Here is a 23,127-nt window from a genome sequence, read left to right as displayed (position 1 = left end):
CTCTAAGAGCCTGACGAACACCGAGCGTGTACACAGAGATTCGCTAAATGCTGTTGAGCAAACAAGAGTGTGATTTGTGGAGTAAATGTCTTTTAACCTTGATGGGAGTCATGAGGTTGCCTCGCGTGGTAAGTTCGGAGTAACCTCAAGCAGTCCAGCGCCCCCTGGTGTCTAAATACTCACAACCGTCAGAACAAAAGCTGCTGGCCTTTGCTGAGGGATTTGTGCAGAATTCAAATGAAGCTGTAGGTTGAGTCATTTGCATTTGAGTTAGTTATTTTTTTTTTTAACCCTGAGACTTTCTGCATGTTTAACGACATGACTAAATCTACCAAAAGCCTCCTCAGAGATGGACAATATTTAATTTTGAGGTAAATAAGGAATTATAAAACCAAGTGAGATGCCTACTTTAGCCGTATTTGAAGACATCAAACACACATGTTATGCTAAGTCCATACTGTAGAATTTGATCCCATAATTCAGTCCAATCTTGAAATATTAGGGATATGGATGCTGATGTGTTTAACTCAAGGTTCTATTTAGGGTACTTTCACACAGCAAGTTTACTAAAATGTAAATTTCTATTTTGAGTTTTTGAAAATGTTTTCTGTACAGATGCCAGTGTTTTATAATGAAGTGTGTTTTAGCAATGTTGTAGTATGCGTGCCAGATCATGCCAACTATGCACCTGCACAAATATGCAAACACAGCCCTACAGTTTGTTATTGTTGTCTTTGTTAAGTACTTGCTTATAATATATAATAGTATATTTGTGGCATAGGGCGAAGCAGTGGTGCAGTAGGCAGTGCTGTCGCCTCACAATAAGAAGGTCGCTGGTTCGAACCTCGGCTCAGTTGGCGTTTCTGTGTGGAGTTTGCATGTTTTCCCTGCGTTCGCATGGGTTTCCTCCGAGTGCTCTGGTTTCCCCCACAGTCCAAAAACATGCGGTACAGGTGAATTGGGTAGGCTAAATTGTCCATAGTGTATGAGTGTCTGTGTGTATGTGTGTGTGGATGTTTCCCAGAGATGGGTTGTGGCTGGAAGGGCATCCGCTGTGTAAAAACGTGCTGGATAAGTTGGTGGTTCATTCCGCTGTGGCGACCCCGGATTGTTTAGGGACTAAGCTGACAGAAAATGAATGAATGAATGAATGAATGAATGAAGGAATGAATGAATGAATAGTGGCATAATGATATTACATAACAAACGTGTGGCACAGGCATATGGTTTGATATTGGATTTATATATTAGATTATCTGTATTCAGTTACTTTTCTTCATTTTTAGGTGTTTAACATTCAGTCAGGTATCAAATAATATATATATATATATATATTTTTCGGTCCCACATTATATTAAGTGACCTTAACTAATATGTACTTACACAAAAATTAATAGTTTGTTACAATGTACTTATTGTGTAAATACATGTATTTACTGTATACATATGCTTGATTAAATGCAATTACATCTGTAATTAACTTTTGTAATTACATTTGTAAATACACTGTTGACCATCCCTTACACCTCAACCCCCCTTCAACCTACCCATGCCATCAAACCTATCCATAACCCAACCTCTATTCCAACTCAAAAGCACCCCAAGTGTTCTCAAATACATTATAAACACAGTAAGTACACTGTATTTATTTTTTGATGCAAGTACATAGCAGTTAAGGACACTTAATATAAAGTGGGACCATTTTTTCATTTACGCTGTACAACCTTCGAAAGTTTGTTTTCTGAGATAGATCGTTATGACAATTTTGGATCAAAACAGATACAATGTTTTCATTTTTAGAAGAAAATAGTGTTGTGTAAACATAACCTCAGCAGCAATAGCCTTATGGTGCTGGTGGTGTTATGAAGCGTCAAGCGTGAGTGATTAACTTGTTAAGTCAATGCAAAGATGTGAATAGACATCCTGCGATGTGAATGGTGCAAATGAAGAGGTGCGAATTGAGGATTTTCCACGTTTACCCTGCCTATGATGTGAATCCGCATTATGAAGAGAATTTGACACTTCAAAGAAGCGAGTAAACTCAAAACGTTCACATGTCTATTTACATGCGAATAGCGTAATTTATTCATGCAAGACGTGTCTGGTGTGAACACAGAATTAGAATCAGTGGCAGCGTTTGCGAATTCTGACTTCATTGGTACTATTGGTACTAATGGCCCCAAAGTGTGCAAAGAAAATATCCCTCACACCATTACACCATCACCACCAGCCTGTACCATCAATACAAGGCAGGATGGATCCATGTTTTCATGTTGTTGACGCTAAAATTCTGACCCTACCATTCAAATGTCGCAGCAGAAATCGAGATACATCAGACAAGGCAACGTTTTTCCAATCTTCTATTGTCTAAATTTTGTGAGCCTGCGTGAATTGTAGCCTCAGTTTCCTCTTAGCTGAAAGGAGTAGCACCCGGTGTGGTCCTCTGCTGCTGTAGCCCATCTGCCTCAAGGTTGGACGTATCATGCGTTATTTAAGTGGTTATTTGAGTTGCCTTTCTTTCAGCTCGAACCAGTCTGATCATCGTCTGACATTTGGCCATTCTCGTCTGGCGTCAACATTTGCGTCCACAGAACTGCCACTCATTGGATAATTTCTCTTTTTCGGATCATTCTCTGTAAACCCTAGAGATGGTTGTGCGTGAAAATCACAGTAGATCAGCAGTTTCTGAAATACTCAGATCAAGCCACATTCAGAGTCACTTAAATCCCCTTTCTTCCCCATTCTGATGCTCGGTTTGAAATGCAGCAGATCGTCTTGACCATGTCTACATGCCTAAATGCTTTGAGTTGCTGCCATGTGATTGGCTGATTAGAAATCTGGGTTAACAAGCAGTTGGACAGGTGTACCTAATAAAGTGGCCGGTGAGTGTACATAATCATTATCATACTGAATCCCGAGAGTGTTCACGACAGAAATGCACCGCATTGAACTCAAACAAAAGCATGCTAAAATGAGCTAGCGTCACGCTGGTGGATGTGCTCCATGTAGACAGGGTTCAAGAAAAACAGAGAGATAATGTGGCGAGCAGGGTTACACTCGCATGTACTGTGTGAAGCGGCTGTCAGCATGTGTTTTCATAATAAATCTCTCTTGTTCCTTTTGTGTGGTGTGTGTGGGAGGTGACCTCTGCTCTCAATCAGCACTTAATTAGATTAGTGCTCACACCTTCTGTTTCAGCCACATTGCATGCAGTCGATGCATACACATCATCAAAAATGTGTGTTTTTTATGGTATGATTCCACGCACCAATTGCTCTACTACAAAGTATGAGCTAGACTGCGATGAAAAATCCATTCAGAAGGAAACGGCTTAATATTTGTACTGCCTTACGATACTGCACAGAGTGATTGACTCGTAAAACATGAAGTTTCACAGTGTATAGGCTGCATGAGAATTATGGGGCCGGTTAATTGATTCGGTACACAGAGGTTGAGAAAGAAGCCCTGATCAAATATCCATGAGGTTTATGTATTCTGTGAATCTAGGCGAGTGCCTTGAAGACAAAAATGTGGGTGTGCGTGAGTGTACGCGTGTGCTGTTTACAACAATGTGGGGACCAAATGTCCTCAAAGTATATCAATGCTGGTAATTTATGACATGTTTTGGTCCTCATGAGGGATTCTATAAATCATCTAGAATTCAGTATTTTGGAAACGGTGAATGTTTTCAGTGAGGGTTGTGTTAAGAGGTGGGAGGACAGTATATCTGTACGGTGTAAAATAATTATGCCTCAAGTCTTCAAGAAACCCAATGTTTGTGTGTGTATGTGTTTGTGTGGGGGGATTTGACTTGATACAGATTGTCAGATAATTGAGTTATGATAACTGAACATTAGTTCATTCAAATCACATACCCCCTTCAACTTTATAATGTCTTGTGCCCAGTTTTCCACAGAAAAACATCCCATTGAACATATTTAATCCACTGACACAATAGTGTGAATTTTGGATGGTTATTCGTTTGTTGACGTCACTGTTTCTACTGGAGACCGGTTAGTTTACCATGCACTTACACCCGAAAATGGCATCTTTGTAGTAAAAAGCAAGGCGATGTCATAGCTTACAGTGTTACAGATAAAATGAGACCACGAACTGAATAAAAAGTCAACGGTATTACTAAATCCAAACAAAGCAGTCAAGTGTTTAGACCAGTGGTCACCAAATTTGTTCCTGTAGGGCCGGTGTCCTAAGAGTTTAGCTCTAACCCTAATCAAACACACCTGAACAAGCTAATCAAGCTCTTACTAGGTATACTTGAAACACCCAGGGAGGTGTGTTGAAGCAAGTTGGAGCTAATCCCTGCAGGGACACTGGCCCTCCTGGATCGAGATTGGTGACCCCTAGTTTAGACGTTTGGCATATGCTGTCTCTCAATCATTGCTATCGATCAGTCAGTCACGCTTCCTACTTCCGGTAGTTTGTCTGAAGAAGAATTTAGCCAATGGCTGGATGATTTTTTTTTTCCCTAATGATTGGCAGTCGTGTTATTGCTCTCGTATTGCTGCCACTGGCTCAGTAACCTGTCAATCATCACACAACACACCTGCTCCCTGCTGCTCACAGTTCAAGCTAACGGCAGAGCTGCTGGTTTGCAATAAGGGAACAAAGGAAATGGATCGTGAAGTTTTAATCTGCTGAAGAAAGTTTTGATAGATTGTTAGAAGCGAAGATGAGAATATTTCTAAAGGAGAGCTGATACTTAGATGACATGGATGATCACAATAATACCCAATTTGTGATTGTAGCTTACTGTTAGCCAGCACTCACTTTTGGGGATTTACACCTACCTAACTTTAAATAGTAACAGTTCTTGACTCCAGTAAGCTACAAACACACATTGGGTATCATTGGAAAGAAGACACTTTGAGCTTTACTGAGGTGAAAAGGGAAGTTGCATGCTCAAACATATAACAAGCTATACATTATGAAGTCATGAAAAAAAAAATTGTAATGTGTTCAATATTTGTTTTTCCATATACAAACACAGGAAAACATTAATGTAATGTCCCAGAAAAAATATGAGTTTATATTTCAAGTTTGATTTGAGATAGCATGCAAAATGAGAGTTCTGTAAAAAGTTAGCAGTATTTTTAATGTCTGTAATAGTGTGTAATTTTAATGTGTGTAATAGCTTAGTGTGTATTCTAAGTAATACTTTAAAGTTCTAACACTTTCTGTAGGCTTTGCAAGTGTCTATTCGAATAATCTTGTACATCTGACCAGTGTGTGTACAGTATGTGGGTTTTCAGCTTTATGATGGACAGCCTTGGCTGTATAATAAAGCATCATGTTCTTTAATGTGGCTGCTTGGGGCAGACTTTCCTGTGGCTTGCCGGCTCGCGTTCTGGGTTACGACAGCAGGTGGTGAAAAATGAGCAGCACGGTCGACCTTGATCAGCATTGCTGATAACTATAAATCACACAGAAAACAGCCGTTCAAGGCAGGCGGGAGGCATTGGTTCTGTTATATTACAGCCTGTCTGCTTTAGAGAAGGAAAGGAACGGGACAGGTCTTCCCTAAGGATATGTGGCTTAGATCACAATATGTGAAGTGACATTGGTACAATTCGAGAGGCTGAGGATGGGATTTACACTGATGCGGTTATGCATGGGGTAATGCCTTCCTGAGGTCAGATGTTAGAGTCATTTTCACTTCACTTGTGACTTTCACAGCCAGATGTTGAACAAAACATCAACATAAAAAATAAATATTGCAATAGTATTGATATGTTATTAGTGCATGCAGGAAAGAAAGAAAGAAAGAAAGAAAGAAAGAAAGAAAGAAAGAAAGAAAGAAAGAAAGAAAGAAAGAAAGAAAGAAAGAAAGAAAGAGTAAGCAAGTCAGGAGGAAAGGGAGGAAGAAAATGGGAGAGGTAGGAAGGAATGAAGAAAGGAAGGAAAAAAGTATGCAAGTAAGGAAGGAAAGCAGGTAGGATGAAAGGAAGAAAATTAATTAAACAAGTAAGGATGGAAGGAAAAGGAAGGAAAAAGGAAAAGGAAGTAAGAAAGGAAGTAAGGAAAGAAGGAAAAAGGAAGTAAGCAAGTAAGGATGGAAGGAAGGAAAGGGGAAAGGGTAGGTAATAGTAAAAAGGAAGGAAGGTATAAAGGAAGAAAAAGGGAAGGAAATAAAAAGGAGTGAAATAGGAAAAAGGAAGGAAGGAAAAGGGAAATAAATAGGAAAAAAAGAAAAGAATGAAGAAAATAGGAAGGACATGGAAAAAAGAAAGTAAGGAAACAGGACAAAAGAAAGGAAATAGAAAAAGGAATGGAAATAGGAAACAAAAGGGAAGGAGGGAAGGAAGGAAAGAAGGAAGCAATGAAAAAAAGAAAAAGGAAGGAAAAGTAAGCAAGTAAAAAAGGAAGGAAGTAGTAAAAAAGAAGGAGGGAAGAAAATGTATTAATTTTCTTTTTGGCTAAGTCATTGTAAGTAAAATGTAAGGGAAAAAAGAAGGAAAAGGGAAGGAAGAAAGGAATTTGGAAGCAAAAGTTAGTAAGTAATTACCAAAGGAAGGAAGGAAGGTAATAAAAAAAGTAAGGAAAAAACAAAGGAAAATGAAGGAAGAAAGGAATTTGGCAATACATAATATTTTTAAAGCCCAAACAATAAAATCCTAAATGAAATGTAACAGCAGTGTTTGTAACGACCTGCTTCCAACTGGCATAATTGGAAACCCACTGTCCATCAGTTTAGCTATGCAAACAGTGCTTGATGCTTTCATAATGAGGAACTGAACCAGTGAAGCGCAACTTTTGGATGGCACTCCAAATAATATATCTAAAGCTTGTTTTCCAATGAGGATTGCTCATTGCTCTATTAAAATTTAACAGGTATTTTAAAAGTAGGGTTAAAGTAAATGTCAAAAAGAGCGTCGTATCTTAGATGTTGTTATTATATGTACTGATAAAATGCAGAAATAGAGGGGCGGCATGGTGGCTCAGTGGTAAGCACTGTCATCTCACAGTCCCAGCTGGGCCAGTTGGCATTACTGTGTGGAGTTTGCATGTTCTCCCCGTGTTGGCGTGAGTTTCCTCCAGGTGCTCCAGTTTCCCCCATAGTCCAAACACATACGCTATAGGTGAATCATATTCATAAATTCTCTCATTGGGATAGCGTAGCATCCATTGTACCACAGAATCTCGCTGGAAGTAGTAGGTCATCCGAGAACTTCTCGCATACTGTTTTCAGTTTTTGCATACTGTTTTTCAAACTACTCAATTTGAATGTTATTACTCGATTGATTGTTCAGTGGTTATTAGCTGATAGATATTAGTCATAAGGGGCCTTCTGCACCTACTAGTAGGCCCAGAAGGCTGTTATCATCCATTCACATGGCTAATCAGCTATAGATCGCATATGACTGCTGCTGAAAGTTAACGAGAATTATTTATAATATGTATTAAATTTCCCATTAATCATGTTTTATTAACGTTACCCCAACTCTAAACCCAGCCTTCACGTAATGTAAAAACAGATCTGGATCTGGAGTCTTCTCTATTATTATAGCTGATTAACTATGAGAACTATTTATATTGTTTATTAAATTGACCAATAATTGTATTTAATTAACGTCTACCCCTACCCTAACCATAAACCCAACCATCACAGTAGTGTAAAACAGATCTGGATCTGGAGTCTTCTCTATTAGTATAGCTAATTAACCATGTGTATGGATGATAAAAGCATTCTGAGCCTACTATTAGGCACAGAAGGCCCCTACTGGCCGATATTTATCAGCTGATAACCACTGATAACACCTATTCAATCAAATGATAACATGCGAAGACAGTGAAATTGAATAGAACTATAGACTTACCATTGTATGTGCTACTGTATGTCCAAAAAGCCATGCACGGCCATAAATCCAAGTTCAGCGTGATTGATGGATCACCTTTAAATTGGAAGCGTTTTGAATAATTTACAATTGCATTTCTTTTTATAGCTGTCCTGAGCCAGAGGGCAGCTGAGGTTTTAGGTGGATTTACAGCACAACAAATTGTCTGTCTTCTGCGACTCTCTCTGTTTCTCCAGCTCTAGCAGACACCTCTGCCTCTGCCTCCGCTTGCTGCAAATTACCTGTACAAGAAGAAGAAATCAATCTAATCAGGAGCGATTAAGCAGGAGCTGAAGCTGAAAGAAAAAGCTGCACTTGTTACGTAATCGCCAGGATTTTACTGCTTGGTGTGAAGCGTCGCTTTATCACAGCACAGTCTGGGAGAGCACTGCTCAGATGCCTTCTATAAGTCAGCCTGTATTTGTGTTAGAAAGTTGCATACTGAGATTTTTATTTTTTTCTGTATTTGCTTCAGTATTGGCTCTGCAAATTCAGCTCAGCCTCTGGCAAACAGTCTTTTTTTTTTTTCACAACTGAATGTTGAACATGGCTTTTTTGCTTCAAGGGTCTGAAAAAGGTTTGCAGATGTTTTGGAGTGTTGCTTGAGTAAATAATAAATAATATTTAGTCTTTATTTATTCACTTATTTGCTTTTTAATTACATTATTATTAGTATTAATATTATTATTATTATTAAAGTAGTAGTTGTAGTTGTAGTCGTCCTCGTTCTCGTTGTAGTGTAGTAAAATAGCATTAATTAAACAAAAAGTATACTAAACAATAAAATATTGTCTTTATTTTTTTTTATTGTCATCGTATAGTAAAACAGCATTTATCAAACAAAAAATTATGATAATAATAATAATAATAATAATAATAATAAATATAATAATAAATATAATAATAAAATAATAATTATAATAATAATATTAATAATAATATATTGTATGTATTTATGTATTCATGTATTGACTTGCGTAATACATTTTATTAATGTTAGTAGTAGTAGTAATAGTAATAGTCAGTGTTGTCATGTAGTAAAATAGCATTGAACAAAACAATGTTAATAGAAACAAAAATAATATATTATCTTATTTATTTATTTATTTATTTATTCATTTATTCATTTATTTTACTTGTGTAATACATTTATTAGTAGTGGTAGTAATCGTTGTGGTGTAAAATACAAAAAAAATCAAACAAAAAATTATAATAACAATAAAAAACAATATATTGTCTTTATTTATTTAATCATTTATGTGCTCGTGCAATACATTTATAATTATTATTATTATTATTATTATTATTATTATTATTATTATTATTATTATTAGTCATCGTCATCATCGCTCGTTGCCATCGTGTAGTAAAATAGCCCTTACCAAACAAAAAATTATACTAATAACATAATAATGTATTGTCTTTATTTATTTACTCAATTATTTATTGCGTAATACATTTTATTATTATTATTAGTAGTAGTAGTAGTAGTCGTTCTTAACATCATCGTAGTAGTTGCCATTGTTGTTATTGTCCTGTAGTAAAATAGCATTTATCAAACAAAAAATTTTTACTTTTGTGTCTGCAAAATTCATTTTCCTCATCATCACATTGATGCTATTTTCAAAATATTTGTTGTACTGGAGTGTAGTAGTAGTAGTAGTAGTAGTAAAACATTAACAAAAAACAAACCAATTAAACAATTTAATAATAATAATATTTATTATTATTATTATAGTAATAATAATGCTATTATTACTACTACTACTACTACTACTACTAGTAGTAGTAGTAGTAGTAGTATTGTCTTTGATTAAATTACAATATTATTGAATGCTAATAATAATTAGTATTCCTAACTGATTCATTAAAACACTTATTTAATGTTTATTTTTAATTTAATTACTGTTACTCTCTAATTCTAATTCATCTCTGTTAACATTTCTGTGCAGTATATAGTCCTGTTTTAGAAGAATACACACGTTCTTAAAAGTTATAATTCTTCACACAACACCATAAATGAGATCTTCAATAACAGTAAGCTCTTCAATAACACATCTGCTCTCCTGGCCTCTGAAGGTAAAACATGTTCAGCTGAAATTACAGAGAAAGAAAAAGAGCGGTGAAAGCAAAACAATTAACTGTGATTCCAAGAACTCTGTGTGTTGTGACGAGCTCGAATGGAGGCGGAAAAAGAGATCTACAATCACATGATGAAAGGAAAACATGATTCACCACATCTGTAGAATCTCACTTTAGAGTCTCTGAACATGGAAACTGAATGGCCTTATACACTGTTTCTAAATACAGCTCTCTTCTGAGCTTTGCAAACACATCAGTTATTTACCAGACCTGATGGACAATCTGGTTTACTTTTTTAACAAACTAATTTTTAATATTTCTGTTCTAGTGCAACATATTTGTATGGCTGTTTCAATGTAGGTTGGAAGTTGATCTATTAGGAGGTTGCAGCAGCTTAAAATTTGCATTATTGAACAGTTGATTGGATCAATGTCAAATTAAAATATGAACTAAAATATATTTACTATTGTATGCCAAAATGTATGAAGTCAGGCACCAAATGACATGTGCTTCAGCAATATTTGGAATATGCTGGTTCATTTGACTTGCCTACCTGATTTTCATCTATCCATCCACCCATCCATCCATCCATCCATCCATCCATTCATCCATCTATCCATCCAGCCATCCATCTATCCAACCAACCAACCAACCAACATCACAGCAGCAGACATTTAATAATTGGTAGCACTTTAATGTAAGGGGAAGCAGCTACGCATATTCCATACACTTACTATAGTACACTGTTAGACTTTACTCAGTTTTACAGTTATTTACTGGAAAAACGCCCAGCAAAATATCACATACATTCTTTACAGTTCACTACTGTAATATGTGGGTCATTTTGAAACTTTTACAGTAACTTACTGCACATTAGTAATTTGCAGTATTATACTGTAATCAAATTAATCAAGTACCATTACTGTAGTTGAAGACAAAAATGAGATCGTTGATGAAATAAAAAATGAGTCACTTGTTTGGAATTTATTGAATTCAATTGTAAAAAAAAAAATGAAGGTTTTGTATTTCTAGTGTGGAATGTAAATAAATTACAGTAAAAGTACTGTATTCTGTTTTGTAAATTGTTTTACTGTAAAATAAAATGCGGAAAAGGGTATTTTACCTTAAAAAAGAATATGGCTCTGCTACTGTAAAACTATAGGTAAGTTACTGTAAAGAGGCTTCTCAGCGTAATTACAATTATTTATATGTATTTTGATTTTGATATTATGGATAATTGCATTTAATTAACCCTAAACTTCTCCCCCATTCTGACTTCAACCATATACAGATATGGCTACTGAGAACGCTCGGGTGTTTTAAAGAAAAATCGCACATTTCCACAGTAAAGTGCGTGAAAACACAACATGGTCTAACACAAGAAATACATGGCCAGCAGGGGCCAGTTATGTAACATGGTGAGCATACTGAACTGATACAGTATACTGAGCACGTGAGCTACCTTTAAACCGTGTGAAATTGGAGTTCTTTAGGCAGCTGTGTGTGTTATCTCATACTATATAGTTTAACTGTTTAAAATGCCGATTTTAGATTTTGCAGATAGCACAGCTCATTGGAATAAGCTAGAACCTGTTTCCACTGATTGGTACGGTATGATATGTTATGGTTTGGTATGCTTTCATATCCATTTCCACTGTCAAACAGTACCAAAAAGTGAACCGTACCATACCACTTTTTGGATACTCTTTCCAAAAGGTACCCAGCACAACAAAAGGGTTCCAAAAGACTTGATGTGCAGCTGAATGCTATTGGTTTAAAGAGAAACGTCACTAGTGTGTGTACAAGCCAGGAGAATAAAAACAAAGAAAGCTCCATTTTTAAATACACAGCCGAGCCATACATTGTAATAATATATACATATAATAACAAGCCATGGTCGACCGGAGCTCATTAGCCTTTTTCACAAAGTAATACCAGTAAATATCCGGAAAATTTCCAGAACGACTTTACCGGTAAATTCAAAAAAGCGCTGTTCACACAGGCAAGGATGTTCTGGAAATTTCCCGAAAAAGATTATTCACACATTCATTCCAAAATACCAGTAAATTTTAACACTGTTACCAAAATGATGACCTCTAAACAGCTGAGCTTGAATATATATGCATAGAATGGGTTAGGCGGACTTTTGTTGATGGTTTTACTTTTATTTATAGATTTAGTATTCATGCAGCTGCTTTGTACCATAGACATCTAAAGGCAGAAGCGCGAGCCTTAGCGAAATGTTTACACATTTGACTACATTACAAATTCTGTTATTGTGATCAACTTCAATGAAAACATATGGAGGAACACTTTCACATGTCGCAATGTACATGCTATGTGTGTGTGCTGGCGCTCATCGGAGCACACCTTCATGTGCACATGCGTCAACAGCAACTGAAGCAGGGCTTGAAGGTAAACAAGCAGCGGTTTATCATAAGTGTTTTATTGATCATTTTTTACACAGTTGGCATTAAGAAGGAACATAGAAACGTGATCTGACTGAAATCTAACAGCTAAATTTGTCAGGAAAAGTATTCAAAGGCTTTTATTTTCATAAACAGTGCGGGTGTAGATGCGTCTGAATGTTCTGATTGGCTGGATTAGACGTGTCACGTAATCTTGAACGCACTCTTTCCGGCAATTTTCCTTCTGCGTTCACACAGAGCAGCATTCCGGCAAATTACCGGTAATCTTACAACTTCTCTTTCCTGAAAATTGCCAGAACGAATTTACTATACTTTCAAAAAGGGCCTGTTCACACATACAGACCTTTCCAGAAAATTGCCGGTGATTTTCCATAAAGGTCTGTATGTGTGAAAGGGGCTATCATCTCAAACATTACTAGTTTGAAGCAATAGGACTGACTTCTTTATTTTGGACTTACAGAGTAACAACTTCTGGATTCGCGTCCACAAATAAATGCGTTTGTCACGTCTTCAACTTTATAGCATGTGGATGTAGCATGTATCAGGTAGAGAGACAGAAACAAAGACCTGCTGTCAGGTGAAGATATGCGGCGGGAGCGAGATCAGAGACAGAGCCTTGTCCTCGAACAAATTGAGACAGAAAGGACCGATAAAGAAAGCGCGAGGTAAAGAGGGATGAAAGGAGTCGTGCTTGGGGGTGTGTAGCAGAGGACAAGAGGGGAAAAGAAAGCAAGAAAGAAAGTCAAGGTGAGTGAGTTTTGCCCTAAAGAACAAAGTAGTAGAGAGAAGGTGAACGCTGTGTTTGAATGAGTGACCCGGGGCTCCACTGCAGGAAGTGCTGTGAGCAAGTTCCTGCTGCTCGCCTCCATCAGAAAACAGCCAGAGCACAGCAGAGGCCAGGAGAACTCCGAGATCACGATTCTTACTGACAGGAAAAGACTTGGAGAGAAAGTTCCTCGTAGCAAAACAAACCTGAAGATACAGACAGCATATGAAATGACATGAAATTCCAAACCGCCCACATATGCAGCGTGTTTATGTGCTCATGACGGCGGTTCCAAACACCAGGCAACCAAAATAATGTTGTTTTTTTTTACTCAAAATTTAGGGCAGCGCTTCCTTTATCCTTTTTTATTTATAAGGCAAAATCAGAAAAAAAAGATCAGTGAAAACCTTCATCTAAGATGACAGATGGAGTCAAGGGAAATATCATTTGGAACTAGATTTGCATTTCCCAAAAGAAATATCAGCTGCACCGAAATAATATCGTTGAAGGTTTTAGTTGAGTTTTGGATTTAGTCTTTCCTCAATGTAAAAGATTATGACTGTTTGACCTGTGACAATTCACTGTTCTGTCCAATTCAATTGCTCTAATATAGGCTATGTATGGAATAAACTTAGAATAAAGACTCCAGAAGTGTTCTCCCAAATAATCTTTCAGTAATCATTTCTTTTAAGGGGTGGTCCAGAGTGTATTTTTAAGTCATAGTTGTGTTTATAAGATGCAAAGCAATGTGTGCTCTTGCTTCATTTGTAAAACAAATCACATTATTTTTTTCCATATATCTTACTTTGATTATATACAGCTACTCAGCTAACATGAAAACATATGTCATCTGACTGAAATATCCATGTACTGTCAAATACCATCAGTCAGAGTAGCTGTTAGCCATATCAGTGTGGGCCTGAATCAGACCTAAAATGAAGAGGACACAGCTGAAGCTTACGCCTGCTCTCTAAAATTAAATCTGACATGTGTCTTTCATATATATTCGGGTAATAAGCATGTGTAATATGAAACGTTCACATATCTTTTGCTAGTTCATTGTTTGAGATGTAGAACGCAGGGAAAGTGGCTGCATAGAGAGACATTGCATCGCTGCTGGATATTGTGGGTGTTTAATAAATAGGAATTTGGAGCTAAATTGTTAACGGTGCCAAACAACATTTCGTGTTGTTTACATCCTTGTTAGCGCTAGAAACTGTGCATGTAATAGACAAATTGGAACCAATAAAAATACTCACAAGTTATGACTTGTCTATTATGTTTGGAGCTGCTTCTTCTTTAAGGATTGTTTTGCTGAATCCAGCTCTGAACTGAGAGAGATTCTGAAAGCTGTCCTTTGTCAAATGCTAACTATATACGTTTTATAATTCTCTGGAACATTAATACAATTAAATTGTAAGCACTTCTCTCTTTGTGTTGTGTCCTTTGGAAGCCCAAATACAGAAACAGAAGAAGCTGTGTGGAAATAGCAGCGTTTGGATGGCATTTTATCTTTCTGTGCTACAACATTACAGTGACCCTTTGCTGCGCTTGGTGAATGTGCGTAACCTGCAGGTATTACCAACCTGGTCTGAGCTGGGATCGAACTGGCAATTCTTTGTATAGGAGTCGGTTGTTCTAACAAGAAGTCTAAAGGCCATGACCTCTAGCGTCTAAAGCACCTTTAGAGGTCAGAGGAGTGATTTTTACCTGCAAACAAATTCAGCACATAGAAACCCCACTTCCAGTTAGTTGGAAGTGTTTTTGTCAGAGCAACACAAACAGAACACAGAAGAATAAATGCACGACTATGTATGTGCAAGGCATGTGCCATTAAATTAGAAAGATCCTTCAATGCAGAAGTACATTTCAGCCTTTAGAGATAAGGTGAGGAGCTCAGAATTGAGCCACTTCCCCTTCATATCAAGAGAAGCTAGTTGAAGTGGCTCGGGCATCTGCTTTAGATGCCTCCAGGACTTCTACCTGGAGAAACGTTTTATTTGTCCCAATGGGAGATGACCCAGGACATGTTGGAGGGATTAAATCTTTCAGTCAACTTGGTTTTATTACCATGACCATCTGGTAGAAATTGAATTGTAGAAGTAAGTTCTCAACAAGCAGATTTATGTATAAAAAAATGTTGACAGACAGCAAGACGTGGTTCAAAATGAGCACAGTTAAAAGTCCGGGATGGGCTTAGAGGAGACCTGGAAAATGAGTGATGTGCAGAGAAGTGTGTTTAGAGCTCACTTGTCTGAATGTGTGATGGATAGAGTGTGAGAGATGAATGAGAGCAGAGGGGAAGAGGACGCTTAATGAGGTTCTGATCTGAAGCGCACGGCCCAACATCAGGTCAAAGGAAAAGTGAGAAAAGAGGGAATTTGTCAAGTCGACAAATGATTGTTCTGGCATCTTATCAGCATGCCAGTCAATTCCAGGCATGGAAACGCCAGCACGAAGGGCACCTTTCTTCCAACAATCAGCATAAAATTAGCAAATTTAACATTCAGAGGACTACAACAACCATTATAGGAGTAGGGGGTTGGGGGTAATGCCTCACTGTTTTATAATTCATCACGCTGCACATTAAACATTTGATATTTTATGTCCATCTCAGAATTTGTTTTAATTCATTCTATTTTGATCTAAGGCATAAAACAGAAACTATTAATTGCATTCCATGTGACTGCAGTAATCTGTCCATTTAGAACAGCAAGCGTCTTCCACTTTTGCGATGGTAATTGTGTCACCTCTTATCACCGATTAGTCATGCAAGCACGATAAAAAAGCCTTTGCGTACTATTCCCATAATCCGCAATTAAACCTGCCGATGAGGCTGTTTGCTCATTTTGCGTTCTTCTCACCAAGGGCTGTGTGCTACATTCCAGACCTCTCAAAGAGCTTTTTTTGCTGATGTCCTTGCCAAAGTCACCGTCACATGTGGAAAACCCAAAATGAAAAGTTTTATCATTCCTTTTCAACTGTCAGCCCCCCTGGTACAGCAAGAGAGCATTGGGGGCACATTCATGACTAGATTATTGACAGTATAAAGCAGCCTGATTAGAACTTTTATGGCGCACGTGGTTTCACTACTAACTCCTTTCTCCTTGACGTTCTATAGCGCTAACACTTATCCTTTTATCCTCTCCCTTTAGATAATGAGCTCCTCTATCGTACCCGTGAAGGTGACGTGGTTCGCTTCAACATGGAGACAAACGAGAGCACGATCTTGGTGACAAACAGAAAGTTTGTAAGTGTCTTCCTTTACCCCCAATCTTACTCCACTTTAAAACTCTAAAGGTGTATAAATAAATCAATGGCTTAGTAAACTTTTTCTGCTTTTAAAAGGGGTTTGGTTATGCTATTTACTCTTTCAACTTATTTAGTGTGCGATGTTGCTGTTTAAACATGAAAAAGAAGAAGTTACAAGGCACAAAGTCACTCCAAAGGGAATTTTTCCCCACATAAGTAAGCACTGTTTATAACCCCCCTCAAACACCTTGATTGAAGTTTTCTTTCGGGAGAGTAAAAGTCACAGTATCCCAAATTTCAAACATTCCCAACCCATATTCCCAAATTATGCCCACACGGGCAAGGCCTAGTTTAGTTAAGTCTAACAGCAGTTCATAACTATTTTATATCAGTGGCTGATTTGCTTGTGTTAAGCAAGCTGCTGTATTTGGAAAGTGTCCTTACAGAAAAATCCAGCTTAAACCAGCCTAGGCTGGTAGTCCACCCAAAACCAGCTATGTCCAGCTTAAACCAGGCTGGTGAAGCTGGTTATAGCTGGATTTAGCTGATCATTTTCCAGCTTGACCAGCTAAGACCAGGCTGGAAATGGCTGTAAACCAGCCTGGACATGGCCAAAACCCCTCTAAAACCAGGCTGGTCAACCAGTTAAAACCAGCCAACCAGCCTAGGCTGGTTTAAGCTGGATTTTTCAGCAGGGGTAGAAAGCTAAGCAACAGTATGAGTTACTCTGCTTTAAATGTAGCTTAACTGTACTTAAGTTACCCCTGGGAACATCTACCTAATAAGTCTCAAACTCAATTCCTGGATGGCAGAGCTCTGCACAGTTTTGCTCCAACCTTAATTAAACACAGCTGATTCAACTAATCAAGGTGGTCAAGACTAATAAAGACTATTAATCAGCTGTGAGTTAAGGGTGGTTGGAGCTAAACTGTGCATTGTTGCGTTCTGAACTACTACATCTTAAGCGTCACATGCTTTAGGGCTGGGACAAACCAAGCAGACAGCTGGGCTTCATTGGGACGTTGGTCAACATCTGTCCAGCTTATCAGTTTGGTTTGTTCCACATGTTACCCCTTGTTGGGTTAACGCCAAATCAATCTGGCCCAACTCAGCATGTAGAATCAACGTTGTCCATTAACCGAAGTAAGTGCAAAATCTAATCACGTAGCAAGTAAAGATTAAATTCCATACCAAGCTTGAACTTTGCAACTCAATGCTCATTGACCGTGTGTTCATACCAAACAAAGGCACTAAAGCTTGTGGTAATAAATGAACATAATGCCGCAGACAAAACAAACACATCCATCCCACGTCCGGACCTCGCATGTCCACTTCAAGCGGGAGCGCGAATGGTCCGAGTGTAACCAGGACGGCGCTGACACAATGACACGGACTGACATTGACTATGTTACATGGACACCAATAATTTGATTTTAATGCGATTAAGACAATACTCTGATTAAGAGTCTACCATGTAAACAGAGATTTTTGATTAATTTATTCAGATTGAGGTCACAATCTTACTAAAGAAAAATCGAATTAAGACGTGTGGAGTATGCCTTTTAGTCGCATTATTGAAGTGAAATCTATTATTTAGATTTTAGTCGCATTATTGAAGTGCAGTACAGACATGTAAACACCTTAATCGAACTATTACCATCATGTAGGGCTTTTTTCTGTGTTTTGCGACAGGATAGTCACACACACGGCAGTTTGACACTCTCTGCACCTACCAAGTCAGTGCAGACCACAGACACCTGCATCGTGAAATGCGAAGGGTTTTTTTTCTTCCATTCAACATGTGGTATGAACTTCCATTAAAATAACAGTCCTCCAGCAGTTCATAGTTGCATCCAATATTTCGTTTGTCATGGGGGAGCATGCCTGATTTAAAGTGAAAGTGAAAAACTGCAGTTAACCGGTTAAACTTTGCGGACCCGTTACCGGGTCCGTGATGTCATGGACTGTCACTTTAAGATTTAAAGGGCTAGCGTTGCACCAGACCCCCGTAAGTGGTTTCTTTTGAAAGTGTAGAATCTATATTTTATGCACATATGCATCACTTTGGTTTTTATTCTACTGTACAAAAGTTATTTACACTTAAATATACAGTATTTTGGATACCCAAGCTGGATATTGAACATTGGTTCATTTTCATATTTTTTATATGGTTCATATATGTACGAGTTATAGCTCAAATTAAAGCTTTTGCCGGTGCTCATACGGTTCTAGAATTCTTTTTACTGAATTATATTCACATATCAAATAGTTGTCAAATGAATCGCAATATTTCCATGGCGCAGAAGTGAAAACAATACATTTATGACCAATAAGCAGCCCCAGATAGCACAAACAGCTGTCATCTCTTACTTTATGCTGTGTGCTTCAGGGCCATTTCTCCTCTGTTTTTGAGGTGATGTGCATAAGTAATCCTTTTATATGTCTGATGTGGTCCAAACACAGTAAATTATGTTTTATCAAACAAAAGAATAGTGAAATATAAAAACAATGATTGATCACTGTGGCTTGTATAGCACCTCTCATCAGGTGGAATACAATAACTTTTGCTTAGATTATGGTAGAGAAATTACAGACTGATTACAGACATGTGCAGGAACCACCAACGTTAATTACAGCACCCTAGACCACACAGAACCTAAAAGGTACACTTTCAAATTTGAGTAAATAAAAAAAAATACAAAAAGCGCCTCTTTTTTAGGTGTTTATTTAAACACAGACGACATATACAGATTTTTTTTTAACACTTTCAATATTGTTTTATGAAAATTCAAAGGTTTTTTTTTAAAGTAATACCAAATTTTTGCATTTACACCTCTTTTACATAGCTTTTAAATTAGGGTAGGTAAAATTCAGGTGGAATTCCCAAAATAGCAGCAGAGTTTTACTGGTTAACTCAATAAATTAATAATGAAACACCCGAAATTGCATAAAACTCTGGAGGAAATGCAGATAGTGTGGTGAAGCAATGACGTTAATCTAATTATTTGCTATAACATGTAAAACGGGATCATGAAAGAAACATTCAAAACTCATGTAAACACCTTGATCTTCATTTTTTCTTAATTAGTTTAAGGCAAATAATTTGATTACTGATGTTCATGTAAACGTAGTCAATAATGAGAAAACCCGAGCACAACATATAAAACATGACATGACTAGTGTCTGGACTCTGCCACCAAAACAAAAATTAACAGGACTGGAGTGGCAGACTTGTAGATGCACCATCCAAATAAAGTGTGACCGAATATGCTCTTTTCATTGACCTTTAACATGAAATGACTGAATGTAAACATAGAAAGCTGAGGGGGAAAAAATACTTATTTTAGTAGAACATTTCAGTTGTTTGCATCTGAACAATTTTTTCACAAATGTGTCACATTAGTAAAGATAAATGTGTTATAACTGTCTCGTTGCATCCATGCTGAGAGACGTTACATTGCTCTGCAGTATAAATGACTCCACCGCCTCACACAGCACTCACCGGACCGACAGTTCTATTGTTATTAATAGCGCTGAAAACGTCCATCATTAGAGCAATGTTCTGTGTAGCTCGTTAACAGCCTCAGATCGTTAAAAGTGGGCCTGGCGGGATGAAAAACAGTGGAGGGAGAGGACACCGAACATGATGTTTGTTGAGAATCAAAGAGTGGCAGCTCTGATTAATGCCACGCTCTACTCCTGTCTGCACGCTGCAATCTGTCACAGTCATTTAAGAAATATGGTAATGAAACTACGCTCGCAGAAATGTACCTCATGTACCTTTTTTTTTCTCTCTGTTCTTTTCACAGGAAATGTACAAAGCCAGCAAATATGAAGTTTCCCCAGATATGAAACTCGTTCTGCTGGCCTACAACGTGCAGCTGGTGAGGCCTGTGTTTATTTGGATGTTGTATATGTGTGTGCTGAGACGAAAGTAATCATGGGATGATGTGAAAGGGCTGGTCACACTTCACTGCCTCTCCAGAAGCAAATACACCCCGCTGAAGTGACAGAAAAGCACACACACACACACTCGCGGCTAGTGACAGCATGAGATGGAGAAGGAGAGAAGCTGTTTTCACACTTGGTTTGATTGGTTGGTCCAAACTCAACTTCTGTTCCACACTCTCACCTATTCAGACTGTATTATACTGGATGGTTCTGAACTGCAGGGCGTCAGCATTATTGGGGGAATTAGCTACAGATGTTCCTTGCTAGGTAACAATTCAAAAGCAGATGGCTCTGAAAATGTTTAAAGAAAAACAGAAAATATGAGGTGGTTTTAAGTTGTAATTTGCAGGGTTAAGGCACATGCACACCGGGATACTTTTTGCTCGCATTTTAGGTCGACATTTAACGCATAGACTAAATAAAGGGCGCCAATGTTTGCACAACAACGCGCAAAATGCCAGGCGTAAAAAAACGTCACTTTTAAAGAAATGCCTTATGCTCTTCGTTTTTTTGTTTCGACGTGCCGCGTCTGTGTTACAAGCGGGTGTCAGAAGCTTAAGCTTGTGTAGCGTCATCTAACATCAAGAAGTGATTTTTCATACCCTTTTGCTGGACGCTAGTGAAAATCGCTTGGTTTTGAATGTGGAAAAAGTCTCGAAAAATGCTGGCGATAAATGCAACGCAAAAGCGGCCCGGTGTGTACGAGCCTTTATAGATTAATTTCATAAATAAGCTAAAATATAAGGGACATACTAAACTCCGCGGACCCGGTATCGGGTCTGTGACGTCATCGACTTTCCCTTTCAGATTTAAAGGGCTAGCGTTGCACCAGACCCCCATAAGTGGTGTCGTTTGAAAGTGTAGAATCTATATTTTATGCACATATGCATCACTTTGGTTGTTATTCTACTGTATAAATGTTATTTACACTTAAAAACACAGTATTATAGATACCCGAGCTGGGTATTTTACATTGGTTCATTTTCATATTTTTTTATATGACACATGTACAAGTTATAGCTCAAATGAAATCTCTTGCCGGTGCTCATACAGTTCTAGCATTCTTTTTACTGAATTATATTCATATGCCAAACAGTTTTTGAATGAATTGTGGTGTTTCCATGGCGCAGAAATGTAAACAATACATTAATGATCAATAAGCAGCCCCAGATAGCACAGACAGCTGTCATCTCTTACCTTATGCTGTGTGCTTCAGGGCCATTCTCCTCTGTTTTTGAGGTGATGTGCATAAGTAATCCTTTTATATGTCTGACGTGGTCCAAACACAGTGAATTTTGTTTGATCAAACAAAAGAATAGTGAAATATGAAAGCAATGATCGCTCCCTGTTGCTTGTATAGCACCTTTCATCAGGTGGAATACTATAACTTTTGCATAGATTATGGTAGAGATATTTTTCTTTTTCCTATGATTACAGACATGTACAGGAACCACCAAAGTTAATTACAGCAACCTAGACCACACAGAACCTAAAAGGTACACTTTCAAATTTGAGTTCATATAAAGCGCCTCTTTTTTTAGGTGTTTATTATAACACCGGCAACATATACAGTTATTTTAAACACTTTCAATAGTGTTTTATGAAAATTCAAACGGTTTTCTTTAAAATGATTCCAAATTTTTGCATTTACACCTCTGCATGTGGATTTGGGAAGCTTTTAAATTTGGGTAGGCAAAATCCAGGCGGAAATCCCCAAATAGCAGCAGAGTTTAAGTGGTTAAACTATATAGTATTTCATCAGATAACAATTTTTAAAAAAGTAAAGCAAAGAAATTTTTAACAAATCAGTCATTGTCGAAAGGAAAATTTGCACTTATTTTTTTTAATTCTCAGATTCTGCTGGTTGATGCATTTCCTGATATGTCCTTGCCAATCTTAAGCCAATTGTAATTGTTTTGGTTCAATTTGGAATTTCTCCAACCGGCGTGCAGGAATTTCACTTGTTACTAAGCCACACTTACATGCTATTTCAGACTAAATATTCAGAGTAGACATAAACAATATCAGGAGCCTCACAGGCTGTCATTGTTCAGAAATGACCCAATGTTAATATAAAAGCAACTCCAGCTCAGCAAGTAGGCTAGGCGGAATAGCGTTATTTACTGATGTTTTGTTGTTAAACTGAATACAAATCTACATCATCGATGCTGTAAAAGCTCCTTTATGAAACTAAAAATAGTCGCATCTAGCTTCCACCAGGAGATTTCAGTGGCTGAACAACACGTCTGTGCATAGAACCCATTCATAACACAACACAATCTACATCAGCTCTGTGTGACTAATATAGTTTTAAAACAAAACACTACCTCTCTAACAGAAATACATCAGCGATGGTGTCGTCATTCCTACAGCGTGCAAAAGTATCTCCAATACTGATTCAGGAGTTTAAAAAGTTTCAATTCAGCATTTGATTTTGCAGCAACTGTGACAGTCTTGCGTCCACATGTCGCTCATCTAGGCGTGCACGCTCGGCAGGCAAGCACATGCTAATGGCGGATATGCATGAACAGAGACGCGCAAAAGCCCAAATCTGAATTTGTTGACTACACATTGGTTACATTAATTATTAACCTATCTTGGCACTCAGCCAAAACTCGTTACCCGAGAACAAGTAATAGATTCAAAAGACCAAAGTCGGGGAATATGTCGTTAGATATAGACAAGATGAATGAAATATCACGCTTAACAAATATAGTGAGATTAGATCCAGCAGTCCAACAAGCACAGGTCTCATCTGGCTATAGACAAGGTGCAGCGCATGCCAGAGAGTGTG

General features: G+C 37.7%; 1 protein-coding gene across 5 annotated transcripts in view; it reads left to right on the top strand.

Annotated features, from left to right (window-relative positions):
* Nucleotides 1-23,127, top strand: part of dpp6a (dipeptidyl-peptidase 6a) — a 480,122-nt gene that overhangs the window by 365,693 nt on the left and 91,302 nt on the right. For all 5 annotated transcript variants that reach the window (XM_087309078.1, XM_087309080.1, XM_087309079.1 and 2 more), the window contains 2 exons: nt 16,286-16,380; nt 20,192-20,266. In XM_087309078.1, the coding sequence (XP_087165204.1) occupies nt 16,286-16,380; nt 20,192-20,266 (170 nt within the window). The remainder of the gene's footprint in view (nt 1-16,285; nt 16,381-20,191; nt 20,267-23,127) is intronic.

This window comes from Danio rerio, chromosome 24 (genome assembly GCF_052040795.2).
Source record: "Danio rerio strain M-AB ecotype USA chromosome 24, GRCz13ab, whole genome shotgun sequence".
Classification (NCBI taxonomy): domain Eukaryota; kingdom Metazoa; phylum Chordata; class Actinopteri; order Cypriniformes; family Danionidae; genus Danio; species Danio rerio.
The sequence above is the reverse complement of the archived record's forward strand: the minus strand, read 5'-3'. Positions and strand labels throughout refer to the sequence as shown.